The sequence below is a fragment of the Penicillium angulare genome (genome assembly GCF_028827245.1).
Source record: "Penicillium angulare strain IBT 27051 chromosome Unknown utg000004l_segment0_segment0, whole genome shotgun sequence".
Taxonomy (NCBI): Eukaryota; Fungi; Ascomycota; class Eurotiomycetes; order Eurotiales; family Aspergillaceae; genus Penicillium; species Penicillium angulare.
Genome location: NW_026623163.1, coordinates 7,095,095 through 7,122,428, shown reverse-complemented (window position 1 = coordinate 7,122,428; position 27,334 = coordinate 7,095,095). Strand labels below are relative to the sequence as shown.

The 27,334-nt window shown below is 46.8% G+C and overlaps 12 protein-coding genes across 12 annotated transcripts; 6 read left to right on the top strand and 6 right to left on the bottom strand.

The window, feature by feature from the left end:
• Nucleotides 1-345: 345 nt before the first annotated feature.
• Nucleotides 346-1,563, top strand: N7478_006554 (GATA transcription factor LreB; the record flags this gene model as incomplete). The annotated part of the gene is made up of 1 exon (XM_056922768.1): nt 346-1,563. One exon carries the CDS (start codon nt 346-348, stop codon nt 1,561-1,563), a length of 1,218 nt encoding a protein of 405 aa, XP_056780805.1.
• A 707-nt stretch (nt 1,564-2,270) lies between these two features.
• N7478_006553 (uncharacterized protein) lies at nt 2,271-3,390 on the bottom strand (the record flags this gene model as incomplete). The annotated part of the gene is made up of 3 exons (XM_056922767.1): nt 2,271-2,676; nt 2,743-3,042; nt 3,095-3,390. The coding sequence occupies 3 exons, from the start codon at nt 3,388-3,390 to the stop codon at nt 2,271-2,273; spliced, it is 1,002 nt and encodes a 333-aa protein (XP_056780804.1).
• A 2,828-nt stretch (nt 3,391-6,218) lies between these two features.
• On the top strand, nt 6,219-7,512 carry N7478_006552 (FAD-dependent oxidoreductase; the record flags this gene model as incomplete). Its single annotated transcript, XM_056922766.1, has 3 exons — nt 6,219-6,374; nt 6,604-6,983; nt 7,056-7,512. 3 exons carry the CDS (start codon nt 6,219-6,221, stop codon nt 7,510-7,512), a joined length of 993 nt encoding a protein of 330 aa, XP_056780803.1.
• Nucleotides 7,513-7,872: 360 nt separating this feature from the next.
• Nucleotides 7,873-9,466, bottom strand: N7478_006551 (metallophosphoesterase family protein; the record flags this gene model as incomplete). Its single annotated transcript, XM_056922765.1, has 2 exons — nt 7,873-8,137; nt 8,202-9,466. The coding sequence occupies 2 exons, from the start codon at nt 9,464-9,466 to the stop codon at nt 7,873-7,875; spliced, it is 1,530 nt and encodes a 509-aa protein (XP_056780802.1).
• A 710-nt stretch (nt 9,467-10,176) lies between these two features.
• N7478_006550 (putative Phosphoserine phosphatase) lies at nt 10,177-11,236 on the bottom strand (the record flags this gene model as incomplete). Its single annotated transcript, XM_056922764.1, has 6 exons — nt 10,177-10,316; nt 10,369-10,517; nt 10,575-10,877; nt 10,947-11,023; nt 11,073-11,086; nt 11,149-11,236. The coding sequence occupies 6 exons, from the start codon at nt 11,234-11,236 to the stop codon at nt 10,177-10,179; spliced, it is 771 nt and encodes a 256-aa protein (XP_056780801.1).
• A 252-nt stretch (nt 11,237-11,488) lies between these two features.
• Nucleotides 11,489-12,995, top strand: N7478_006549 (tRNA (adenine-N(1)-)-methyltransferase; the record flags this gene model as incomplete). The annotated part of the gene is made up of 4 exons (XM_056922763.1): nt 11,489-11,618; nt 11,671-11,817; nt 11,873-11,943; nt 12,030-12,995. 4 exons carry the CDS (start codon nt 11,489-11,491, stop codon nt 12,993-12,995), a joined length of 1,314 nt encoding a protein of 437 aa, XP_056780800.1.
• Nucleotides 12,996-13,227: 232 nt separating this feature from the next.
• On the bottom strand, nt 13,228-14,687 carry N7478_006548 (terpene synthase family protein; the record flags this gene model as incomplete). Its single annotated transcript, XM_056922762.1, has 3 exons — nt 13,228-13,440; nt 13,603-14,074; nt 14,131-14,687. 3 exons carry the CDS (start codon nt 14,685-14,687, stop codon nt 13,228-13,230), a joined length of 1,242 nt encoding a protein of 413 aa, XP_056780799.1.
• A 2,305-nt stretch (nt 14,688-16,992) lies between these two features.
• On the bottom strand, nt 16,993-19,277 carry N7478_006547 (CCR4-Not complex 3'-5'-exoribonuclease subunit Ccr4; the record flags this gene model as incomplete). The annotated part of the gene is made up of 2 exons (XM_056922761.1): nt 16,993-18,182; nt 18,245-19,277. The coding sequence occupies 2 exons, from the start codon at nt 19,275-19,277 to the stop codon at nt 16,993-16,995; spliced, it is 2,223 nt and encodes a 740-aa protein (XP_056780798.1).
• Nucleotides 19,278-23,106: 3,829 nt separating this feature from the next.
• On the top strand, nt 23,107-24,300 carry N7478_006546 (class I SAM-dependent methyltransferase; the record flags this gene model as incomplete). The annotated part of the gene is made up of 1 exon (XM_056922760.1): nt 23,107-24,300. One exon carries the CDS (start codon nt 23,107-23,109, stop codon nt 24,298-24,300), a length of 1,194 nt encoding a protein of 397 aa, XP_056780797.1.
• A 626-nt stretch (nt 24,301-24,926) lies between these two features.
• N7478_006545 (uncharacterized protein) lies at nt 24,927-25,226 on the bottom strand (the record flags this gene model as incomplete). The annotated part of the gene is made up of 2 exons (XM_056922759.1): nt 24,927-25,102; nt 25,181-25,226. The coding sequence occupies 2 exons, from the start codon at nt 25,224-25,226 to the stop codon at nt 24,927-24,929; spliced, it is 222 nt and encodes a 73-aa protein (XP_056780796.1).
• Nucleotides 25,227-25,667: 441 nt separating this feature from the next.
• On the top strand, nt 25,668-26,240 carry N7478_006544 (uncharacterized protein; the record flags this gene model as incomplete). Its single annotated transcript, XM_056922758.1, has 2 exons — nt 25,668-26,015; nt 26,181-26,240. 2 exons carry the CDS (start codon nt 25,668-25,670, stop codon nt 26,238-26,240), a joined length of 408 nt encoding a protein of 135 aa, XP_056780795.1.
• Nucleotides 26,241-26,502: 262 nt separating this feature from the next.
• N7478_006543 (uncharacterized protein) lies at nt 26,503-26,853 on the top strand (the record flags this gene model as incomplete). The annotated part of the gene is made up of 1 exon (XM_056922757.1): nt 26,503-26,853. The coding sequence occupies one exon, from the start codon at nt 26,503-26,505 to the stop codon at nt 26,851-26,853; it is 351 nt and encodes a 116-aa protein (XP_056780794.1).
• Between the last annotated feature and the right edge of the window lie 481 nt (nt 26,854-27,334).

The window sequence follows — 27,334 nt, the reverse complement described above, 5'->3', positions numbered from 1 at the left end:
CCCACAGCGATCAGCGTCCGTCTATCTATTTCCTCTCCCCTGTGGACATGATTTGGCTTTTCTCTGAGTGTGGCAAGCAAAACGGACAAGTTTCGAATTCTTCCTAGTGGGCCTCAGTTGAATACATACACTTCTTATGCATGATACCAAACCACCGGAAATGATTTCGTCTCGCTCATATTCATAACGCAGTTATTATTGGCTTTGCGGGGAATGCTCTGGCCCGCCCGTCTGGAACCCTGAGCACGGATACACCCATTGAGTACTTTCGCCAACCGCCTTCCAGTGATTTCGACATTCTTGACCGACCGACCCCTCTCCTCCGTCGGTCTCAGTCACATCGTAATGGCTCTTGGCCAACAATCGTCATACATGAATCTGAACCACCCCGATCCACGCCACTCCGTTTCTAGTCAAGGGAATCAAGGATACCAAAGTGACATCCGGACCATGACTGGTCCATATGGGCACTACGGGCTGCAAGCAGCGCAGCAGGGAGCCTACGATGGCGGACAGGTCGACCCAGGCTGGACAGAACGGGTATTGGAGGAAATGAAGGACATGTTATTGCTATTAGATGCCGACGGTAAAGTTGCCTATGCATCGCCTTCCTCGAAGCAAATCACAGGCCGGGGCTCGAAGCAGCTGGAGGGGAATACTATCACAGAGCTTATACATGAAGACGATAAGGCTGTCTTCGTCCGCGATATGAACGAATCAGTCATTGGCAATCGACCATTCCGCTCGCACGCCCGACTCCAGAAAACCAATAATACATATTGCCTCGTCGAGATCTACGGCCATCCGCATATCGGTCGCGACAATGTGCCGCGCGCTGGAAATGTGTCTCCCCAAGAGCGTTGTCTAGGATTCTTCCTCGTTTGTCGGCCACACCCCTCGAAAAACTCGTTACTCCTCGACTCCTTCCTTGAACATAAAATCGAGAATGCGCGTCTAGTACAGCACATCGCGAAACTTAAGCAAGAAGAGGAGGAAGAAGAAGAAGGAATCTCGCGGGGTCCGTATGGAACCATGGATGGTGATAGGCAATTCGCAGATAGTTCCCTCGGGCATGCTGTCTTAAGCGATCAGGACTCGAGCGAAACTGCGGCTCCATGTTCAGATGATTCTGACGCTAGCCAAGACCTGGATTACTTCTCAGAAAGACCACCTGCCATGGGTCATATGTCACATGTTGACGGAATTGAAGTGATGACAGGCCTGAACTATGCCGATGGCGAACGATCCCAGGGTCTAAGTACTGGTAATCGCGGTGGTAAATTAATACAATGTAGTATCGATATTACCACCGCAGCTGATCAAGCCCGGACTGTGCAAGAAGGCGACCGACGCAAGAGGCTCAAGGGCCAACATTCTTGCAGTGACTGTGGAACAGGAGATTCTCCTGAATGGCGGAAAGGGCCTAATGGACCCAAGACCTTATGCAACGCCTGTGGTTGTAAGTTTCATGCTATTATCCCTGTCCGTATGTCACCCATATCTAATGAATACCCCTCAGTGCGTTGGTCGAAGAAGGAGAAAAAGCGTCAAGCGTCCACATAATTTTTCATCACATTATTATCACACACTGAAGACCTTGAATATTCAAGGGCTTGGAGGTAGCTTTTTATTGCCATTTTTTCCTCGCTCCTCGGTTGACGCAATCTGCGTCGAGATACCCTTTGTCGTCCAGCTTATGTTACGGCGGGTTCTTGTGATTTCTGCTTGATTTGAATTATCTACATGCGTAATTCAGCATGACTGATGAAGTAATGACCCAATGCATGTTTTAGTGTTTCTGTACTCAAATTCTAGTGTACATGGATGTGTATATTGTATTATGGTGTTATTTATTTGTTCTCGGGTTCAGAACAGGCGTTCGTACACACTGGCATTGGCTGACCCTACAATACAACCTTGGAAGGATTCTGAAGCGACTTGAAAAAAAAAAAAATTTCTTTCATTCGTTTGTGTTATTTAGGCTAGTCCCTTCTTCAATTAGACAACTGCCAGATAGAGCAAATGACAGAACCAAAAAATGGTAACACCATATTCAAAACGCCAGAAATGATATGTACTTGGTATATTTTGATGCTTTGGTCCCAAGTCCACAATGAACCGTGTTGAGTGCCATGCTTTAAGCAGGCAATGAAGGAAAGTAAGAGGTATAAACATGCAAAGGATGGTATCTGGTATCACAAAACAACATGACGAACGGGCATTAACGTGATCAAAACACAAGATCAGAGGCAGATCGAATGAGCGATAACTCATTTTGATGCTTTCTTAGGTGGAGGTGGGAAGTACATTTGCGTCTGGGATCCATCTGGAGACACATTCGCCGATGATGCAGTGGGGGAGGATTGCACTTCCTTGCTTCGCAGTGGAAGGTCAGAGGCTTCGCTACCAATACGATTGAAAGCGAGGTGACGTGGTGTGAATGGGTATACACCGCCGACACCACCAGTGCCAGCGGGTTGAGCCACGAAAGGTGGGAAACCGGGAGTACGAGGGACAAGTCCGGGTGTTGTGGCGTAGAAGGGGGACTTGAGAACCTCCTCCTCAAATTCTCTCTCCACACGTCTGTCTTCGCGGGCCTCGAGGATCTCGTCACGCTCGGCGTGGGTGATGAAGCAGGAACGGAGGCTGACAAAAAACTCAAAAGTGTAAATCAGACTACACAAGGATGGTTAGACTTTCGTTTCGATGACAGTGAGGATTTCAACAGGGTAGACTGCTTACGTGAGGATGCAACACACTGCAAAGAGAGACTTTGCTTGCATACAGAATCCAATATTGCTCTTCGAAGCGGCGACACTGCAGCTCTTGGTGATGTACCACGGTGGGCCGGGTTGAGGGTGTGTTGGATCTGACATATCAGGACCAGCTTGATACCGGGCTGCGAATGCATAGATGACCACAGAGCCGCCATTGATAGCGGCTGCAATAGGTGGGAATAGCAAGTGCAAGGAATGAACAGGGATTTTGACAAGCAGGAAGAAGACACTCAGGACACCAATAACCAGATTGAAGTCGGTTAGGCTGGTAAACAGTTAGAAGTTGTCCATATAGTAGGGCGAGGGGGGTCACATACAAAGAAGACCAGACCAGAGGCGCCTTGTAGGGCCGGTAGTTGGCAGCAGCGTAGAGCGATTCATCGGGCGAACTGTTGAAGCCGTTCTTATAGCCGTCCGCCCATAGCAATGAGGTATATGTGTTGTGAGAGGCAATACCGGTCAAGGTCAGGACGGTAATGCAGAAAGGAATCTCAGCTGCCATGGTGTAGAACATGAGCTTACGGTCCCGCCATTTCCTAGGCATGAACCATCCTCGAAACAACTCAAAGTCCTTGATCGCTTCGATCTTGAACTGAAGCTCCTGTTTGTGCATGGTGACGGTGATGTTTACTCGCAAGATCAACAACAATCTTCTAAGCGCCGCGAAAAGAACAAGACAAAGTCTCGTCTAGAAGAGGGAAAGAAGCGAAACAAGAGGATGTCAATGGGAGCACAATGAGATACGGCCAGACCGGCTGGCTGTGAAATCAAGTCCTTTGCATGTAAAACAGCCAAGGCCGAGAGGGAGAGGGAAAGGAAAGCTTCCAGAGGTTGACAAGAAATCAGAAACACACAAAGTTCAGGACGATCAGGAAGATGGGCGTTAGATATGAGCTCGCAACCCCCCGGGCCGCCGACATTCTCTCTTACCCATCGCTCGCATGCAGAGAGGGGCACGAATCAGCGCAAGCGCTGAGGTACGAGCATCCTGGAAATGTTTCCAAGAGGTGCATCTGGCCAATGCTTGACGGCGGCAAAGCGCCAGCAGGAGTAGGATGTGAAGGCCGTCGCACCAATGAGAGGTGCAGGACCGGGGATAGGCTGCTGGTCGTCACACGCTAGTCGGTGTGATAGGTTAGTGGATCTGCAGGAGTCCATCCGCATCACAGCAGCACACGGGAAACTGGGCCTTGCTGGAGGAACGGCGAAACGCTTGGGTGGGGCGTTCCCAAAGTTGTTGGGTGTGAAGTCGCAAACCAAAAACGAGTGTTTGTTGGATTTTGTGATGGTCCATGCATGCTGCTCGTGGGGGGAAGATCGCTGAGAGGGGAAGATCGCTCGGTTGGACGAATCTTGCTGTTCGTGAGTACGGAGTACGCAACGCGATTTTTAAAATCAAAAAGAATTTGGAATTCATTTTGATATTTTCCTTTTGAGGCTGTCATAATAACTATGGCCTTGGTTTCTGAGATTCCAGTCTTTTGGGATCAACATTCATTGGTGTATAGAGGGAGTAAGCATGGGTACAGCTCGGACCCGCTATCACTATCACGAATCACGATCCCAGCCTCGGGAGGTACTTTGTTACTCAAGTCCTTGTACCGCTCTGCATCAATCACACAGTGGGTGGTTTCTGTATCATGTGGATGGATTCAGCCCGGCCTTTTTGCGCATTATTTTCTTGGATGGTATTACTACCTCCAGGGGCTAGTATTTACCCATTCACTTGGACAGTGACCAAAGCTGGTTTTCTCATGTATACATTTCATCGTCAGGCTGAGCAAAACAGGGGTCGCTGGTCAGAATAGGCATTTTTTTAACTATTGAATCGTCTAACGCGTAACTAGTCTTTATCCCGGCTTACTCTGTACCACCTGCAATGGTTTCTTACACATCTATCTAGTAGGAGCTTAGGGGTTTACTAGGTATAATCCTGTCTTGAAATTATTTAGTCATCTTTTCTACTCCTTTTGTCAGTAGGTATATTGACTCGGAATCTGTGGACAAGTTCATGAAAGCCAAATATACAGACATGAAATTACAACCATTGTTTGTTTCCAAATTGGGAAACAAAAGCACCACCGTGTCAATTGTCGACGCTGAGCTTCTCCCATGTCGAGATGATAACGGGGATTGCTTCGTCTACAGGTGTCGGGCCCTTGAAGTGAGGCGCATATGTCGAAAGTTTTCCTATCGATCCTGCTAAGCCTTGTATCTGCTCTGAGGTGGCTGTTGATATGATGCGTCAGTGATACTAGCATTTCTGGATGCTTCAGGCTTGACAGGAACGTATACCATTCACAAAGTGGCCTAGTACCTCCACTACGCCCGAGCTATCCTGGAAAGAGTTGACTTGGAAGAATGAACTTACAGAAGAGAAGAATATATTGACATATTCATCCAACTAACAAGGCTGCACGCCCTCATAGTCTATCAGATTATCGGCCTCTTCGACGGTGACATCCGGGCTCTCCACGTTGCAGAAGGCCACACAACCGTCCAGAATATATGGGCCAGTAAGGTCTTGAAATCGGCTGCAGAATATTTGTCAAAAACCCACGTCGCTACCACAAATATTGACTATTTGCCAAAACCATCTACCTACTCGCAGTAACAGTGGTACCTGTGGATTCTGTCAGAGAGCATCCGCTGCACATGACTCGTCGCCGTCAGCATCTCCCCTATCTTCACTATCCTTCAGCAAGGCTGGTCGACTTGCCCCGGTGGCATCATGTATACGAATCGCAGCGGCCTTTGGGATGTGGCGAGCGCTAGTCAGTGGGGAAAGCAATCCTTGGGAGGTGTAGGGTTTTTGCAGCGCTTTGAGTGCACAAGTCTTTTAGACTATGCAAAATCGGCAGATATAGATGAGTTTGGAACTGCAATATTAGACATGACTTTCGATGCAGAATTATTAGAGAGGTGGAGGGACAACATTAGTGCCTAATAGTCGCAAGACTATACATGCAGGGCCTCCCGTTAACATTCGATACCTTAACCGACATTTTAAGCTACAATTTCTTAATTCTTGTTTGAATTTCATAATTAAAGCTGTATTATGCTTTTAATTCAGCGATATGCAGTGGCGTAGAAACTTGCTTGGAAGATTGTTCGAGTTATGTATGAAATTGTACCAATTTTGTAAGGTGATCCATGGATAACCCGTCTTATCCAACTTCAATTCGACTTGAAACTTCCCTCTTACAACATACTAGAGCAAACCAAGGCCGCTTAACTATATGGGTGCTTGAATAATCCTCACAATCCAAGGAGAATAATACCTTGATACTTCATTCAATATCTCATCCCACTAAGTGCGTATCGAATCACAATCTGATGAGGGGTATCCGACCGCTACGCCAACCAATCCAACTCCCGGCCATTCATCTCCACCGGCCCCAAACGTCCCGGCTAGGACTATACAGCATAAAATCACACCCGATGAGTTCCCAGCGCGAAGATTCCATCCCGCATGAGCTACGCACTGCCGCCGAGCCCCGACAGAACAGATTGTACCCAGTGCGTCTCGCGCATGTGGAGCAAGTCAACCCGTCAATCCGGCTACTACAATTCGCTATCCCCAAACCGGAAAACAGTGTAAGCATGCTTTGCCATCTATCAATATACCAAGTTCTTCCTAGTCCAAGTCTTGCATCAAATATTTGCTATCTTGGTTAAAATTTTGATTGGTCATTCCTTCCAATACACCCTGACACAAATATTAATAACTCTGACATAATATCCATAAAATTCACCCATTTCAAGTTAATCACCGATCATGCATACTCCTTGCTGTCTTCAGGAAATAAGCTTACATATTTTATAGGATAACCACCAGCAGCCATTTGCCTTTTCGCCGGGTCAATGGCTAGATGTTCATATCCCATCTATTGCCAACGCTGGCGGGTTCACAATTACTTCTACCCCGGCTGATGCACAAGCTTTGCCCCCACTAGCAGCCGACGGTGTCAATGAAAGTGTCGCTGCCTCTTTAGATACACAGGGCCGAGAACCATACGTGGAGTTGGCAGTCCAGGACTCCCCATCCAATCCACCAGCGGCATGGCTGTGGAAACCAAAGCAGGAAATCATTGGCAAAGAAGTAAATATTCGAGTAGGAGGTAGCTTTGTGTGGCCACCGACTACTGGAATAGATGCTCGAAAAGTGGAGAACGTGGTACTTATTGCTGGTGGTGTGGGTATCAAGTACGTATTCACATTCATGTGGCCAGGGTTATCATTGAGAGAGGACGAAATAATGCTAATTAGAATAAATAGTCCTTTGATTTCTATCCTTTCCCATCTCGGTCAGATCCAAAGTGACCATCCCTTGGACATTCACTTCTTATACTCTACTCGGCTTTCCGAAGATCAAGCCACAGGGACACAGGAGTCTGCAATGGATCAGATTCTATTTCTTCCTCGATTGCGCCATATTATTCGTGTTCATGGATCCAGATCTCACCTTCGTATATCTCTGGATCTATTTCTTACTAATTCAGCTGTGGCTCGCTTCTCAATCAAGTCCCCTGCTGATTTCAAAATTCATACAAGGCGTATCAACGATGGAGATATTCGTTCCGCGATTGGGAGCCAAAAAGGGGAGATAGATACACGGGGAACAGTGGCTTATGTTTGCGGGCCACCAGTCATGACTGATGAACTGGTTGCACGGGCACAAGAAATGTTGGGTGAAGGGGGAACCCAAAGAGTGTTTTTTGAGAAATGGTGGTGATTGGAACGTCGGTCCATTCATTTACAAGTAATGCGCGAATAGGAATGAGTCAAAAATCGAAATGATGATTGTATACGCATTTGATGCAGACAAAGAAATGATGGGATATTCACTAAAGAACCCCTTTAGACCCCCTTTGGACGCCAACCTTTTGTAGGCAAGGGAAAGAGTATATGTACATTGAGAAAAAGAAAAACATGGACGAGGTCGTCAACATATAATCGCAAGCGACTGTGACAAGCGCAGGTATATATGACCTGTCGTAAAATTGCATGAGGAAAAACGAGAAGGGAAGGAAGAGGAGGTTTGGTAGGGTGGTGTGGTGTGGTTTGGTGTGTAACAGAGAGCACACGAGGCTCTTTAGGATTTTGAATTCGGGCCTTTCACAGCACCGCCGTCGACAATCATCAGCTCATCTATCTTAGCTTCGGTTTGGCCCCATTCGAGGCGTTTATAAGTCGTTACGCGACCAGGGCCCATATCAAAGTCGAAGAATCGAACTCGACGAACGTAGTCATTATATCCGCCGTATCCTCCAAAGCCGCCGCCGCCGCCGTAGCACATCCAAAGCGAAGGCTGCTCGTTTGCATCGTGCTCAAGCATACAATAATCGTTGACATGATCACTGAAAGACAAATTAGTTACGTGCACGAATAATGATTATATCAAATATGCAAAGAGCCACTTACTGTCCACAGCTGACAAACAAAACACCCTCTTCTTCAAGAGCATCTTTGAATCCGGAGTTGAAACCTGGCGCCGTGGGAGCCTCGTCCCATGACCCTTGCCAATACTTTCCGCCAACCCGGTATTCAGGTAATGGAATATGAATGAAAGCCATGTTCATGTGAATATGTGAGTATTCTTTGTGTTTGCTTCTCAATCCTTGAGCAGTGTTTTTGAACCAACGAGTTTGACTCGGTTTAATCCAGTCGTATCCCCGGAACTGGCGTTCGTCGGGGGAGTATGAATGTGTGTCGAGGAGATAGAAAGTGAGGGCAGAGTGCGTGCTCTTGCCACGGTCGAGAATTTCGACGATATAATTGCCGACCCCATCAATATCTTCGGGGCCTGCTGCTGAAAGGGAGTAAGGGAGATCCTCGTAGATGGCCATCAATTGTTCGCGACTTAGGTCACCTTCGTCATCGTGATTTCCAAAGATGGCAGCGTATGGAATTTTGCGATCAACAAGAAGTTTTACAGACTTGAACATAGCAGTTTGGGCATCTGGAGAAGTTTCACCATTCACCTGATCACCCGAGAAGATCACCATATCTGGCTTCTCCTCATCGAGAAGTCGCTCGATGAATTCCAAGGTTCGTGGATCAGCCTCGCACTTTTGTCCAGGGACAGGCTCTGCTGGGATAGGGTCTCGACAGGCGCCCGTACCCGTACTCAAATGAATATCCGCCAACTGCATAACCTTGAATTTGCCGTTTTCGTTTATCCTGGGTGTGGGCTTCTTGGACTTGATCGGATTCCCTCGTCGAATGCTCAAACGAGTCTCCAGCCTTTCGGTCCAACTATCCAAAAGCAAGGGGGTATCTTTAATTTCCCAGTTAGGACGAGGGTCCACGGCATCAGCACCGAAAAGCGCATCGACATATGTTACAGCCTGTCCAGAATCACTGGCGTGGCGAGAGGCGGTTCGTTTCAGCCAAATTCCGCCAGGGCGAGGCTCCCAGAATTCAGGCTCTCCCTTGCCCGAATACTCGGCTGGGGGTGTGAGGCGACCAATTTTCAAGTCAATGACGACCTTATCGTCTGGACCCAGCTCCTCCTCCTTCTTTCTTTGGAATTGGATATAGGCAGATGAAGTCCAGGCGGAGCGCAAATACAGGTCTTTTTCGACTCGGTGCCAGACTTCGGGGTCGAGATTGCAACTCGAGAAAGGGTTGAGTGATGAACATTTTGTTACGGTCAAATCGGTGATCACGAAGCCAGAATAGTGCATCGGAAGGTGGCCATGGATGGAGGTGGGAAGGACACTGAATCGATTGTCGAGAAACAGGACCACTAGGAGTATGAATGCTGTAAATAAACCGAGCTGTAAGCCCGCCCGCACCTACAGAACAAATCAATTACATTAGTATTTTGAATCTCTCAGGGGAATCCAGAAAAAAGTTCATACAAGTCGGCGAGCCATGATATTGATATCACTCTATCACCCTGGCAAGGACTTGGAGAAGAGCCGGGATGCGCACAGTCGCATGATGCCCCCAGAGTGATCGGGAGGTTGTGATCAAGGCTAAGAGAAGACCAATAGACTCAGGTCAACTCATACAAGCCAGATCATTTAAAAAAGTCGAAGATGAGGAGAATAGGAGTTGGAATCCCAGTGTTTTCGGGGGGAAACGAGACGCTTGGGCCCGGAAGGCGGTCGCTTTTCTGCACCTGTCAATTTACTAGTGCTCCGCCTGAATACTTACAAGGTTGTACTTGGATCCTTCGAAGGAATAAGGTACATGAGATTTGATCAGATGCTATTATCGTCATATTCTTTCATTTCTATCATGTAGTTTGCTTCATCAAATTCTAAAAACAAATAAAGTTTATGCTTGTATATAATCGCATGCGACCGGCGTGAATGAACAACCAAACAAGCAACAAAGAAAATCCCAAACTCTCTAGGTCTATCGTAGATATTGTCTTTCCACCTTATATTTATGCAGACTTGGGCTGCTTTGCGACATCGCTGGGAGAAACTTTACCAGCGAGGATATCCTTTGTGGTCGACAGGATCGTGGACCAGTTCTGGAAGGTAGTGTATGGCATTCCGCGGCGTTCGCAGAAAGTCACCAGATCTAAATTGTTGTCAGTGGCTGAAGTACAACTCAAATTGAAGATTTGTGTTACCTTTGCCCTCCTTAGCGAACAGAAGGTTGGTCTCCGCAGCAGCCGATAGGTCAGATACACCGTCACCTGCGTACAGAAGGACAGGGCGCTCTTCGTCGGGCAGAGCCGCGTAGGGCTTGATCTCGAGAGACTTGTCGTGGCCAAAGTGACTAGAAACCCCTCAGCATGAGAATACAGTTTTATATTTCCAAGAACCCAAGACTTACCTCTCATCGTGGTACGTGATCTGCCAGCCACCCTCGCTGTTGATATCTTTGCCCTCGCGGCTGATCACATCGTTGGCGACAATGGTGAGATGGCTGCTAGGCTTATGGCCGAGGAATTTCTCGAGCAGGGCGCTAATGATCGGGTGCATGCCGGAAGAAAGAATGACAATGGGAACATTGTTCTCTTTGGCCCAGTAGTAAAACTCCTCGAAGTATGGGTCCAACTTCATGTTCTTCAGCAGAGTCTCGATACACTCGTTGTAGGGGGTCTTGATGCTCGAGAGCATCTCGCGGAAAGCATCACTAAGTCCATCCAGTCAATATGCGATTGAAAAAAAACCCCGTCGAAGTATGATGCGTTTCAACCCTCACCGGAATCCCAAAGTCTCCTCGAGAACCTGCTTGTTCAACACGCGGCGTCGGTCAGCGCCAAAACCTAGGTTGTCGATCTATCTTGTTAGCTTTGGAGGATAGTAAAGAGGAGCGCGCTTGACGAACCATGAAATCATTGCCTGTCGCCCTGTTAGTTCTTGGACAGTAAATCAAATTTCGACGAGTTCATCAAGTAACTTACTGTCGTCGACTGTGATGGTGCCATCAAAATCAGTGAAAAAGATGACCTTGGGCTTGGTCTCGATATAAGGAAGTGCGACGGAACCCATTGCGATGGAATATTGGTTTGAGGAGAGGTGAAAACAAAAGGATTATCGGATTATCAACAATTTATTGATTCTCTGCGAATTTGAAGCAAAGATAAAACTGTACAAGACTGTTGAGTCAAGAAGAAAAGGACCCCGGTGAACGAGGGGGAACACTCCGGGGAGGGATTGACATGTGGGGCAGCGAAAGGGCCCAATTAAAAAAATAGTGGATTGGCATTTGCTTTTCCCTTTCAGTCAATCGAAAGCTCCAGTATGGCTCGTCTGTTGCGATCATTGCAGCAATTACTGGGGAATACAACTCCAGCTCCTATTGCTGCACCAAAGCAAACTTTTGGTCTTGTTCGATCGCGATCTATCAACGCCGATTTCTCGGTGTTTCAAGGTATGGGAGAGATGCTCCGCTCTGGAAATCCGGTCATCCTAACAACGCGCAGAGGGCGACCGAGTTTTGTTAAACACCAAACAACCAGCACTGACGAAGCCATTGAAGAAAGGTGGAAAAACCAATCTTCGAAAGGGTCATTTGGCGCATGACCTCGTCATTGGAAATCGGGTATGGGATGCAGTTCAAGCACACAAGGGTGAGGATCGACCGCCCCGTCACATAATTCGTGCAGTCCGATTAACACTCAACAGGGCCAGAGGTTAGGTTGAGTCTGCCAACTCTTGAAGAATATGTAACTCTGACCCCTCGACATGTGACACCGGTATGTTGCACGCTCTCACATCTTTTCAGGGCTTGGAAGGGGAGAACCCATTTGAACGTTAAGGAGAGATGGGCTAATTGTCGCAGATCTATTCACACGATGCCAATCTAATTGTCTCCCTCCTCGATCTCCATCCCAATACACCTTCCGCGGGTGAAAAACAAGCACCGATAGAAATCCTTGAATCGGGTACCGGACATGGATCTTTAACATTACACCTTGCGCGGGCCCTTCACGCGGCCAACTCGACTCCACCACCTCGACCAGTAACTTCGCAGATCCAGCACGTGGCGGACAGGAATCGGGACCCTAGAGAGAAGGAAGAACCATCAATGGAATCCGAGGCTGTGACAGAAGACGACCCGGCTCAGGTCCAAGAGGATTGGGATGCATGGCGAGCTGAGCGGGGCGCAATCATCCACACCGTGGATGTATCGTCAAGGTTCGCAAGACTTGCCGAACAAAATGTGCAAGGGTTCCGCCGCGGGATATATGCTGGAACCGTCGATTTCTATGTTGGCGCAGTGGAGGAATGGATCAATGAGCAGGCGACTCGTCGCGCAAAGGCGGCTGAGAAGGTCGAGCCTTTCTTGTCATGTGTCATATTGGACATGCCGTCTGCACATGAACGGATTCCCTTGGTGAAAGACAGTATTATGCGAGACGGAAAGCTCCTTGTCTTCGCCCCCAGCATCACACAAATTGGAGACTGTGTGCAAACAATCCATGACATGGGGCGGCCTTTCGTCCTCGACCGAGTAGTTGAACTTGGAATTGGCTTAACAAGTGGCCGGCAGTGGGATGTGCGTCTCGCAGTGAAGAAATCTACTTCTGATCCTTCAACTTGGGAATCAGGCGCCGAGAGCGAGGAAACAGCTCAAACTGGCGATGAAGCACCTGAAGACGAACCTATTGGTAGCCCGGAGACTCCAGTTCCAGGTCCTGGGGCCACTGGAAAGAACGCGGTGATGGTATGTCGACCAAAGGTAGGACTACGCACCATGGGAGGTGGGTTCGTCGGAGTCTGGCGACGTATTGAAGAACGTACCTGATTAGGATCTCTCTTCCTTTCATGTGCCATGTACTATACTCTGTATACTATGTAATTATATATACCAATTGATAGACAATTATTAGAGCAACCTCATCGATATAATGGTAATGCGAGGCTCATTGAATGCTTGCCGGTGAGCCTTGAGGTACCTAGTAGTTGATCGCCGTGCATATGGATACTCTATTAGGCCAATGATATACTTCAAGCTCTCCATCGAATAGATTTATCAATTACAATTGTTCAGCCGGGAATAGAGACAGGAGGGGACGACTCCGATCTGGCGGATGGAGATCGGATTTTGACCCGCGGGTGGCCAAGAAACTGGCGCTATCTGGAGCGATACGGATTTGCTCCCGTTTGGGTAAATGGCGAGTGATACCCTTATCTGGAGATTCCCGATGAAATATCGCACTGGCTCGATGAAGAAGGTAACTCCAGTAAGTCTGTCAGTCAGAAAGGGTTTAGACAGCATTAAGCTAACATGTACTTTGAGGTCTTCAAATCACTTGGGCGGTGAAAATTTTTGGCTTGTAGATAACACAGTATTGATTTTAAAAGAATCTGAAGATTGAAAGCAAATAAAGTATCGATGCAGCTAGACAAACCATCAAGATGACATATCGCTTGGTCTCCAGCTTAGCATCTACTCCGAGTCTTCTTGCGGCGTCTGGGTTATACCTGTATGCGGTACAGCTAAAAGCGTGCGCCCCTCCTTGTGCCAGTTGAAGATATTGAATGTATCGCTGCTGGTCTAGGGACAACGCATTCTCCGCTATCGTCTTTCTAAGTGCCGAGTAATGAGATTCTTCCAATGAAATCATTTTCTCCCTGACGATTTCTAAAGCAATTCCTTCAGAGATACCTTTGCTCTTCATCAAAAAAACAATTGCGCTTGGATATTCTCCTCCTCGGGTATCTTCTTTTTCTTTCCAGTAGCTGAAGTAGTCATTGCAGAGAGCAAAATACTCATCTAGCGGCTGGATAATATGGTGGATATTCTCCAATTCCTCGGAACCAATAGGTATATCCATTAAAATGCATATCATTAGACTCAGTATGCTAAGATCAAAGTCAGCTCTTATAACATAAGATTTTGAAGTTAGAGCCCGGTGGTATAACTCAAGACCACTTACTTTGATCCAACATGAGTTACTCGATACTTAAGATATTCTTCAAAGTTGAGAAAACTTGGAACGGCTTCGTGTTTTGTCATCAAGTACTCATGCACGGAGGAGAGCATTGAAATTGTCAAAGGATGCTCTATCCCAAGAATCTCCATAGCAAGTATATCAAACTGGTCGCTTTTTGCTTCGGCTTCTCGTGATTCAGGTGTTTCCAGGGCATCTGTCTCTTTTAGTTTATTGAAAATAAGCGTATAGATACTAGAGATATGAATCCTACCGTTTTGGATGAAAGCATAATCAAAAACTTCGGTTGCCAGGTCAATCCTTTCTGGGGGACATTCTGGCATAACGAGAGAGACAATATGTCCAAGAGCACATTCCGCTCCAGCCGAAGAGTGTACTTTGCTGTGGCGAACAAGCATCCACGAAGAACGAATCCGAGCACGTAGTCCTTGATAAAGATTTTCTTCGCGAATACGAATAGGGAGGGAGGTGAATGATGGTAAAGTTGAACTTATTGTGGGCTCCAAGGCCCTAGAGTATCGATGTTCAACGTTTTCAGCCATGGACCGTTCCCTCAATGGATGTGGGATGTACAATCGCCCAATTTTGCGTGGTTTAGAAATTCCAGTGATCGGAAGCTACATATATAGCGTAGGCGGTATTTTTGAAGAAAACTTGAGGATGACTTGAATATGTAGTTTGACTTCAGCACTTGAGGAGTCAACCGGGGGTCGCTCTAGCATGCCGAGAACTTGGTCACGGCGTCGAAAAAGCAATTATATACCAAACAACTCACGTAGAAACCTAAATAAGCAATTCAATCAATAGCTGTCTTTGGTGTAACAAAAATCTAAAAAGTGTAAATGAGCTGGAAATATAAACTTTACCCATTTGAGAATATAAGGAGCTATTTGATGTGATGAATTGTGTCTCGTGCATAAGAATCTTGGAAGCAAACATTCACTGGCAAACCTTGGGATAGTGTGACGAGTTCAAGTTTACCAGCGCGCCTACATATGCAAGTTCAAAGTCCTTGAAAGCGGAAGCTTCCGAACAAGCAAATCTATTTGATCCCCTTTTTCTTCATCCCAAAATCCAAATCTTTGAATTCAATTTACAAGTTGGAAAGCCTTCGTGTCAGTATACCAGCATGGCATCCAATATAGAAACAGTATTGTCTTCGCTCTCTCCTCGGATCATTCTTATAAACACACTTCGACAAGGTAGCATTCCAAATCATATCGGATTCATCATGGATGGGAATAGACGATGGGCCAAGAGTCAAGGAATTCCAATCGCAAAGGGGCACTACCTAGGATCGAGAGCGCTATTAAAGGTACTATTGCCTTTAACAATATCATCACATAACGAGTGATATTTACTAACATAACCAGACGGTTGAAAATTGTTTGTTGCTCGGCGTAAAAAGCATGACAATGTACGCATTTAGCCTCGAAAATTTCAATCGATCAAAAGACCAAGTCCAACAGCTTATGGCCCTGTTCAAATTTATGACTGTCGATTATTCTCTACCTGGGAATATAGCTGATAAATACAACATGGCGATCAGGGTGGTGGGCAATTTAGATCTACTGGATGATGACCTTCGAAAGACGATCGATTTGGCAAAAGAAAGGACCGGGAGCAATACGAATGCAGTCCTTACTATTTGTATTGCTTATACCTCTCGAGATGAAATTAGCCGGGCAATTAAAGAGACAGTGCATCGGTGCTGTGAGCAGGGACTGCCCGTTGCAAGTATTACGGATAGGTCTCTTACGGCGCAGATGGATGTTGCTGATGATATGCCCTTGGATATTATTGTTAGGACATCCCGAGTCCAGAGACTTAGTGACTTTCTTCTTTGGCAGTGTCATCGAGACACTGATATTCAAGTTGTGGATGTTCTTTGGCCGGATTTTGATTTATGGCAGCTTTTCTTGGTTATATTGCGTTGGCAGAGAAAGCAAGACGGATCTAGACTTGCCAGGGTCTCTGAATTTTCTCTTCCGTTTCTTTCGTGTATAGTTGTGACGGTTTTGCTGGGATTTTTGTGTATTTGAACGCTGTTAGATGGTGGTTTTTGATTTTTGTCGCCGGCCTTTCGGTGGTTAATGCCTGGACGATAAAGGGTTTGCCTCGATTACGATAATGGGTGATACATATACGTTATAATAACCTTTATGGAAAGAGTCAATAGACCAACTACGAGTGAAGCTACTATGAGAGGAGAAATAAACGTAGCCACGCTCTATTCACGAACGACACGGCGGAACAAAAGTACATAGATCGGAAAGTAACAACGCCTGTCGCCAGGATAAAACAAACAGCAACCTCGAGCCCTTTGGTTACCTGTTTCCACCTGAACACCAACCCCTCCTAAGGTCATGAAGCCGTTTCATATGACGTCAGAAATTAGGTGAGATGTGAAACCGAGAGATATCAGGAAACCCAAACGAGAAGAGCAAGGGATAAAGTAACACAGAGATATGCAGAAAGAAAAGCGAGATTGCCGCGCCGTATACTACTTTCCAGGAACTGTCGGAGACGAGCAAGTTCCAATCAAAGGAGATGCTCCGACAGCAAGATAGAGGAGGATAGAGGAGGTGGAGAGAGGAAGCCAGACGTAAAAAGAGAAAATAGAGGAAACGGTTCATAATCACGGAGAAAAGAAAAAAAAAGGAAAGAAAATGGTAGAAAAGAAAACGATCTGACGAGAAGAACAAAAAGACAGTAGGTAGTTAATTTACCCACTTGCCCAAAATATTCTGAGATAAACGCAAAAAAAAAGAGGAAAGAAAAATCGCATTAACCCAACCAACTGCACTAACACCCATCTCCAATGATTGATATGCTCCGGTCATCCCATCAGTGGCGCTGCGGTCCAAAATCCGCTTCCACAACCTTACCCTTCTTCCCTTTAACTGTAAACTCCGCAAACAATGCAACATGATCACTAGGAAAATGAAAGTTGGGGAATCCAGGCACACGTCGAAGATACTCCTTGTCCACTTCGCCGAGCAGAGCCGACACATGGAGTGTGTTGGATGAAAACCATACATAATCAAGGATATCACTGAAATCCGGTGTGTAGTTGGTAAAGCTCAGTTCCCCGATGGAGCCGTAGGCTGACTTAAGCTTGAACGGATGGGTCATGCCGACCTTGCTCAGATTACCATAAAGACGGTTCTCGAGCTCAGGGTGTGACTCATCAAGTCGTCCGGAGGAGATGAGATTATATGCCGCCGATCCAGGGTTTGAGTTAAAGTCACCACACATAAGCAAGGGAATTTGTTCACCACTGGAGTACTCCATAGATGGTGCAGGCTCTACAACTGGTGCGTTCTCGGATGCACTCTCCGCTTCAGAGAAACGGAAAGCAGTCTTATCCGTGCATGCAGGCCACTTGGCGTATTTGTCAGATAACTTGGTGATTTCCTCCATCAGAATGGCAGTTTGGATGAGCTTCACGTCCTTGAAGGCCGGGTCCCAGTAAAGATGAGCATTCACAACCATGAAACGAGCTCCAGTCTGACGGTTCTCAAGGAAAACAACAACCGCAATATGATCCTTTTGCCAAAGTCGATTGTAGATGTCATCTTGACCCTTGGCGTCAGGTCGGCGGACGGCAGTTTGTCCAAAGTTGATGACCTGCTTGTCCAAAAGAATGTACTTGCTTCCCTTAAAGAATGTGGCACAACCATCGATAACCTTGGCATCGTCTTCTTGCATGCCCATTGCACGACCGCGGGGCCAATACACACCCTTGTAGTCACTGTAGGCAAGTTGCTCTCGATAGAAATTGTTGTAGCTTCCTTGATCAACTTCCTGGAGACAGACAATATCCGAATTGTGAGATCGTAATTCATTAAGAATGAGTTCTCGGCGGAACTCCCAAGAGAGGATTCGTAAGGGGACGTAACCGTAGTGAGAGGCGGTGGCGGAGGAGTCGCAGAGTGTGTTGTATGAGAGGACGGTGATCTTTTCGGTGGGGCTATTGGTCGAGCTCGCGGTTTCATCGAGGATGACCCAGTCGCGATCAGGGGGAGGTAAATGGACTGCCAAAAATGAAAATTTGTTAGACTCAATTGTATGATTCAAAGAACCCATAATGACTTACCTGGCATCTCTTCCTTTAGATACTTGATCAGGGCTTTTGTCCCATCCTTCATGATTTGGGATTTGTAGGTTTCATTGAGAGGATTTCCTTCAATTCCCAGCGTCTCCAGTCGGTAGAGATAGCCCATCTCGTAAGGAAGGTTGCGAATGTGGTTATCGAATAGATAAAGCTTCTTGAGGCTAGTTAGCATCCCAATTTCCTCAGGAAGCTCCGTTAATTCATTGCCAGAAAGATCAAGATGAGTCAGTTTCCGTAGTTGGCCAATCTCGGAGGGAAGCGCCTTTAGCTTGTTATGATTGAGGTACAGTTTCTCAATGAACTTGTATCCAAATAGCGAGGCAGACATTGCACGTAAGCCCTGTCCACCAAAGTCTATCGCATGCCACCCTTGTCGCGTGGCTGGCTTCACAACTGTAGCTCCAGTTCGAGGGTCGATGGTAGTCTCGTTGGCTTCGGACTGGGACATGAGTTGAATTCCCTTGGACTGCTGCGCCATGATCCGGGCGTAGTAGTGAGGTGAGTTGGCCTGCCTAGATTCTGCATGAAGCTGAAGCTGCTGTTGCCATTCCTCATTTATGGAATCGTCCATATCGTCATCGACCATGGTTGGCGCTCCATGGGTTTGGTTGAAGTGGGGGTGTTGCTGAGTGAAGGGATGTGCGGTTTGGTGCGAGGTATGGATCTGTTGCTGTGTATGAACCTGACCTTGTGATTGAAATTTGTTCGTTGAGACCGACATGCCACCCACACTAGTGATCGCACCAAAGCGTTGGTGAGGCTGGTGTTGGTGGTGGGCCCCATTCATCATGAGGTGATGTTGACTTTGATACATGGCGAACGAGTTGAGAGCGGCTGATTGGTTGACAGGGGGTGATCGAGAGGGAGATGGAGTGTCGTGGTTGAGCTTCAGTCGAACTGGAGAATTGGTTCCGTTTTGAATGGGGTGTCGTTGAAGTGAATGATGCTGCGGTTGTGTTTGGAAAGTGAACGGCCCGGCCCCAGGCTGCTGGAACCTGTAGGTACCATCTGCCATTTAACGGGGCAGACGAGACCGTGGCGGATTTCCCTGACAAGTGACCGAACAGTGGGAAAGCGAAAGCGCCGTAAGAGTCGAGGTTGAGGAAGTGAGGTGAGGTGTAAAGAATCGGGCACGATCTCTTCTCTTCTTCAACATAGAGTCCTGTGACGGAACAACTCTGTCTAGAAGAGCTTAGTTACGTCCGTCAGCTCGTACCCTACGACAACCAGATGATTCACGGGGTTATGGTCCGAGTTGAGGTTCGAGTAATACCTTAAGGGCGGAGGGCGGGCGGAGTCACGAGTGCTTTGAGATTGTAATCTGGAAAATAGCGAAGAAAACTAGAAAGTAAGTGGAGTGCTCAATGGGGTCAGGGGCACATTGTTAGGGCCATTCGTACGATTGTATCTCATTTGATAGGTTGCAGGCAGGCTGGTCTTCACGTCGAGATGACAGTTCTTGGGCGGTTTGCATCGAAGGCGGGAGTTGTGTCACGTGATATCACCTGTCCGGATCCATCCAATGATGCCAAGAAACAGAACCGCCTTCCCATCTTGGCTCCGCTCACAGTGTACAGGAGTACAGGAGGCACATTTTACTTCTCTCCCGGTATGGCATGGCTCCATTGCTTCTATTTCTCACCTCCAATGAGTTCCCTTTGTCGTTATACCTCTATGCGCCGCAGGGAGAATCTGGGCGATTGGATAGCTTACAATTGGCTTAGCACAGAAGCAAATGTCTCTTTGCTTCGTTGAAATGTGCCAGCAAAGGCGACCGAGATATTGAGTTGTGTCGAGTTCATTCATCCTCATATTTTTTCTGAATATTGAGCTAAGCCATCAATATTTTCTCTCTATCATGATGGCAAAGAAGTCATCAGGTAGAAAAGTAAGCTCAAAGTATGTTGTGGGAGCAGATAATGCAAAATAATGAGGGCATGACCCTCGAACTGAATAACATTTTGATATGAAAGACGTCCTTGAAACTACGGCGTGTCTCTGAACGTATCCAAGGATAAGTAGTCTACAATTTAGCCGTGAGGGTGTTCTAGACAATAACCTTGCATATTTAATGAATAGTACTAGTAGTACTGCCAACTCCGCATCAATGGATACACACGTATATACATGTATAGTATATCAAAAAATCCCCTGTGGTATAGGTACATTACAGTCTCATTCGATTATAACATTTATGTAGATACTCTTATATGAATCATAGATATGCAAGTGACATAATTTTATCATTCAATGTTTCCGCCACTCGGATATTTGAATATACCCCTTAGGCATACCGACTTGAATGTGGATTGTTATCAACGCACTAGCCCACATATGGGGTAGTAGCTATTGACCATGCAATAACTTGAACACTAATGGCCCCATTACACCCAACTAAACTTGAATAAGTTATACGCTTCAACTATCGACGACTCTAACCCAATTTTAGGACTGAAGATGTGCGCATGATTATGGCCACCTGGTCATATGCCATGGAAAGCCCCACCCAGTGGCCACCGGTAACACCGACAGGGTTGCCTTGAGGCGTTGCGACCGAGCGTACCCAGCTGATACCGCCAGGCACATACTCTTTTTTGAATCATCTCGTATCTCTAGATATATCTGCAATATCTATGAGGCTCGTATTGCCCATCAAGGGTCCGAGTGTATTATAAACCCCCGGGGAAGAGAAAAATTTGATTGATCCACAGGGAGATGCGTCAGATGAACAAAGTACGAGGCCCACGCTGAGCTGTACGGTGTACGGTGGATCAATATGGATGCCCAAGTGGTGCGTGTATTGTTATTTAGGTATGGAGGAGACGACTGCCGTCCAGATGACCTCAGCTGTTGTATAGATCTATAACTAATAGTCATACTAGTTGTTTGGATCGAATCGACTAATCACGGTAGTACTGCGCATAATTTGCATTGTCAGCAATGCAAGGATAGAATTAAAGCCGGGAGAACAGCCATGGTGTTGGGACACTATCGAACATAGACTGCACTTAATTAATCTGGGCACGGTGCACCAAGCGGTATCAGATAGACAAGACGGAGACTAAGTCTCATCGATGCTTAGTCCGGGCCCGGGTACCTGAGAATTGGGTGGAAATGGCGGGCAGGGATCTCCGGTGGCCGTGTATTCACGAGGGGGCCGTGTTACTGCCCAGGTGTTTTTTGTTTTCCAACGGTATTAACAGGAAACAGTTCAAATGTTGGAAGTATGGAGAAGAAAGGAATGCGCTGGTACTTTAGGACATAGATGTGTCACAAAAGAGTCTGGCACATAGTCGATTCTGAATACGGTCCGTGAGTATTCTGATTTATCATTAATTATCTATCATTTAATGAGTACATATATGTAATGTTGTTAAATAATGGAAAAACCGAAACCATTCATACATACGTCGGAGGAACCTTGGAAGTATGGATGAACTAGTCCAAAAGTACGAACTTGCAGGGAACTAAGTCGCCCCCTGCACGTATCAACCGGCATTTCGGTCGGAGAAGGATTCACAGAGAATTCCGACGATCCAAATGCTTCGTAGTCAGTTGCCCCTCCAAGAGGGGTAAAGATCGAGTCCAGGACGAATGGAAACAAAGAATTCATTGAAATTGCGACATGGCAAATTCTATACTTCGATAGGCTGCACACGAGGCGTGAAGAAACTCCACTAGAACCGTGTAATATCGAGAAGGAAAGTCTAGGCTTCCCATCTAGCCATATTTGGATCCATCGGCTATTATTTTGCCGCGTTGAACTATATCACATAACCTTTTACCATTTCCGGCTTGTGCAAAAAGCCAAAGTTTGGGTGTGGCACGGTATAGTGGGCACTAAACGACCAGTGGCCCGTGACACTTTGATACTCATGATGTCAACGACGAACCTGGGGAGCCGAAATAGTGGGCATTGCATTGCTGTTAGCCTTGTTTTTCCCTTGTTCTCATGCGCCTAGCTGTTGCAGGATTCCCCCGTCGCTAGGCTGAACAGTACATGACAGGGACAATCATAATCTCGTGGGAAAAGTTTTCATACACTTAGTTTGCTCCTTCGAGCTTAGCCGAAACACCGGCAATGCTTGTCATTGGAGGGGGAATTGGAGGGGGATTGATTTTCTCCTATTTTTCTGGCTTGACCCCAATTGCCTCTTGGTCCCGAGACTACAGTTGCACTATTTGAATATTTGAACATTTTAGGATTTTAGGATTTAATACCCACTCCTCGTTACTGCCGTTATATCCATTTCAATTTCATTACGTGAAAAGACAAGACTAGCTCTTCTGGACTCAAGTGGGGAACTTTCACGGTTCTACTAATGCTACTTTTTGATCCAGGGGTCGCCGGGACCAGGCCGCGGCCTTGTCTCTCTTCTTTGTTCATTCCCTTCTTTTCCCCCCTCCCTCTTCCTTCATTCTCTCGAGTCTTTTCTTCTTTGTGTGTTTCTGGTCAGAAAGACCTTCAATCTACGCATGAATTGGGTTTAAATTCCCCGGATATTCATGACTCAGATACCTCGGGACACCAAAAGTACTAAGAATATTTTCCGACCCGCTTTGATCCCTCCGAACATTGAAATTTTTAAATCCTCTTTACTCTATCGACCTGACACCGGAGGATCTGACATCATCTTGGAGAGCTTTTTTCTTCTTTTCTCTTTCTGACTCAATACTTGAATACTCTATATACCTTCCGCTACGCCCCGGAAAAAAAGAAAGACACAGAAAACTATGTCTTGCAGCTCATGAATCCTCTCCAATTGTACACACCGAGAATGCGACCGACTGCAGAAACACATTAAAAGTCAACGGGGATATTCGATGAGAAGTGTGAATTGGATATGGACTTCAAGACGGCAGCTGCAGTGGTCTCATCCACCGCCGCCACGGCATCTGGATCCGACATTCATTCGAATTTGAGCTCGACATTTGCCGCCACTTCCTCTTCATCCTTGGGCTCACTAACAGACTACAACAACTTCCCATTGGCACGACGAGGCGATCGAACCTATATCCGCGACCCGGACAATGTCTACCCTCTGCCATGCGATTTGCCCGAAACCCACCGTCAGACCCTGCGTACAATGATGCTACTCCGCGTCTTAGGCGGCCCGTTTTGCAATCCCCACTTAGCCAATCGCCCACCGAAGCGCGTCCTGGATATAGCCTGCGGGTCCGGTCTATGGTCTGGTTTGTGCCACGAGTGGCTTACTCGCCGTGGCCAACCGAATGCCGCCTTTGTCGGGCTTGATTGTATCTCAATTGCTCCGGATCTGCGCAAACAAGGAATGAACTGGCAGTTTAAGCGACATGACCTACGCAAGCCCCGCCTTCCATTTCCGGACGACTATTTCGACTTTGTATTCATTAAAGATGCCGGCATGTGCCCTTCCAGCCCGGCACAATTAGCTTCCGGTCTGAGCGAGCCTCTCCGGGTTTTGAAATCAGGAGGAATCTTAGAAGTCTGGGACTCGGACTGGGTGTTTCGATCGCTGCTACCCAACCCGGCACCGGCTCGGAAAGCCTTTACGAAAGAACAAGAAGTTGCTGAAGCAACCTCTACCTATACATATTCATCGGCCACGCCTTTCACGAGTGCACAGAACAAATATATTGTCGACTATAACTCATGGGTCGAAAAAGCTTTTGACCAGCGCAAGCTCACAACCATTCCATGCGCTACTATCGGTCTGTCGTTCAACTCGGAGGTCGATTTACTAGAGAACGTGGACAGCCGCCGAATAGCAATCCCACTGGGTGATTCGCGCTGGGAGCGAGAGGGTCAAAGAAAACACTCTAAGGGTCGACCACGCAAGCCATTGACACCTGATCAAATAGCCATTCGTCGAACGGCACTTCTCACAACGATCCAGATGATCGAGGGATTGGAGCCCTTACTCATGGAGGCTAGTGGGAAAAGCCGTGATGAGTGGGACCGATGGTGGGCTGCGATGACCACGGACCTTTTTCATAAGAATGGCCTCTTCAATGGCGAGTGTCTCGAAGTGAGTGCTTGGTGGGGACGAAAGAAATGATCCCCAAACCTCATTCCCATCCACGAGTCAAATTCCGGTGTTTCGGTTGGCGCAAAACGAATGAATCATTGAGTGCGCTTCGAATTGATGATACCCCCTCACATTTGTGATTTTCTCTTTTTTAAATTCCTCTTCTTTTTCTGTTTATGTCTTCAAACCCTCTCTTTTTTTCTCCTTTTCCAAGCCTGCATTTTACCTGGCCATTCTTGTTTGTGAAGTATTCTTGGAAGCTCTTGGTTTATAAGCCCAAGTAAGGAGATCAAGCACTCTCATATCTTTGTTTCAGCGTCCGGTACCGCTTCAAATAATACCTGGAGATTGTGATTTTGTCAGCGTCTGTCAACGATGGAATATATGCCGAGGGGAGAGCAAGCTGAGCTCGCATGATGAGACGATGTATGACAAAAAAAAGCGGAAAATCAGAGACTAGACGTCTCTAATCAATGCCCTTTGTTGGGAGAAGCATGTCCTGTATAGAAAACGACAGAATGATATGGGAAATATCCTTTCAATTTCAGAATGATAAAAAAGAACACCGGTAATATCATACTGGGCAAAATATAAAATTAACAAGGGGGCAGCGGTCTTACAATGCTTCAACTTCTGTAAAAAGAAATCAAAATTAGCTACTTGGCAACCATGACAGCGTGTCGGCGAGATGCGATAAACCAACCTTTCTTCACAAATTCAGCCCTGGCAATCCCCTTCCGGATCTGCTCTTCATCCCGGAGATGAGTCTGGCCTATGAACGCACGATGCAAGCGATCTCTGAAGTATGTGTACCCCAAGGGGTACTCGCGCCCTAACCAAAGAAGCTCTTCAATTCGAGGATGTTAGGTGAGCCTCTACCGCGAAATAGCTTTTCAACAAACAAGCATACCTTTGTAAACGGTAATAACTTGCCGGCGAAGTTCGGGATTGACCATGATTAGTGTTTCTCTGAGGGTCTTGAGCCTCGTGGTGCCTAGCAGGGCTCTGTTGCTGTCCCGAGGTTGTTGCTGAATGCGAGTTTCTAGAGAGGTCAGAGGTCCACGGGTCGGAGAAAGCTTCGGCGGTTATCGGTGACGTCGGGCAGTGCGGAGAGCTGTTATCGTAAGACCGCGGTAAGGCGCATTACCTCAAAAACACGTCTTGAGATCTCTAAGGATTACAGTAGTGAAAAATGTGAAAAAATTACTACCCATTTTATGTATGATATATTTATGAATCACACAATAGGACTTTCCTTTTTACCATCTTCAGTCGGGGACTGTAGAGCATGCGGGGATCTAGCCGAGCCATGGGCCCAAGCTTCGGGATCTGATAATCGCACCTGGGCATATCGCGGGATCGCATTCCTCCCCTTTACGCTTCACCAAATCCCAAAAATGATACCCCGATCGGCATTCACGAGACAATTACCTCGAGCCGTTTCTAGCCGTTCATCACTCGTCGCATTTTCTTCCACTGCATCGGTACAGAATGCTTCCTCACCCGATTCGCAGGACGCACCCGCACGCCCTCACACAATCGACCCACGATGGCTTACTATGATGAAGAGACGAATTGGAAAGTGCATGATGTTTGGTCTCAGATCAAACCAAGTTGAAGAGGGTGGCAAGGTTCTCCAGCAGTTAGCGAAGGACTGGCGGGGACTTATTGCAGGGAGCGAGGGCTTTTTGATTGATGAGAGGCGGCGGGGCTTGTATCAGCATAATGTGGTTTGGGGCGAACAGGTATGGCTTTTAAACTTCCCTGGGGGCTTATATATATCGAAGAGCATAATTAGCTGATCATTTGCTGCTATTGCTGGCTGTTTAGGATGTAATGGTAAGATTATTCCACGCGTACAAACTACCTCGGTTGGCGTCGACATTGATGAATACTAACATACAATATAGGGTACGACTCCCAGAATCGACATTCGATCAGATAAGCCGGTCCAGAACTGGAATCTATAATACTAATACTGTTTAATTTCCAGGACACGTCAACAATGTCACCTATGTCAGATACGCCGAGACCGCCCGAGTAAACTGGACACGAAACATCGGCCTTCATATCGATCCCGCAAATAAGACGCAGTGGCTTAATCTAGTCAGCTCCAGAGGCATTGGGTTAATTCTACGAAGTATCAAAGTTGATTACAAGTTTGTATGTCGTTTCTAGACCAATCTCCCTTAATGATCCACTTGAATAACATATTTCAAATTACTACAGCCTATGAAATCGCCAGACAAGATCACGGTGTATCAGAAGCTCGTCCCAGACCCATCAGCGTCACTCTCATCGCAATCTGCCTTTCAGCTTCAGGTCATGATTCTTTCGGAAGCCCGCCAACGGCCTGCAGCTCGGTGTCATGAGGATATTGTCATCTACGACTACAAAAAGAACCAAAAGACCCCGGAGACACCGCCATTTATCTATGAACAGTTTAAGAGTATTTGGGAACTTCAAGAGAATGCCAAAAAATATTGGCAGGATAGAATTCTAGATATTGAGAATCGGGTCCGAACTCTCGAGGTTGAGAGCTGGGACCGGGCTGATGCGGTTGAGGATACAGGATCTGCATAGACTTGGAGAACTGATTTTAGAGTCCCTATTGAAGAATTAAAAGCACGTCATTCCCTAATTACCTTTGGAGAGGACATATTCTCAATGCACCTGGAAATTTACCACTAGATCGAAGCATACTTCAATGCAGTAATAAGAAGAGCTCAAGTCGCATTCATACTGATTGCTTTGTGATCTGGGCGTGAAAAGAGATTTCTCCTCGCAAAATTCCACATGCTCGCATGGATCAGTCGGCCGGTATAGTAACGGTCGTAAATAAGCCTTCTGTTTCTGCACCCCACGATTGTTCCCGCTCAAACCCAATTGAATCGGCTCTACAACTCCACCGAGCTACCCCACCAACCCAAGTCGCCTACATGGGCCGGCATTTACCTCGGAAGGACAAGCACGTTATGCATGAGCCGTTCATCACTGAACTGCCCCTCCTCTACACATCCAGAACAGATGGATATAAAAATCATATTCTCAAAATTCCAACAAT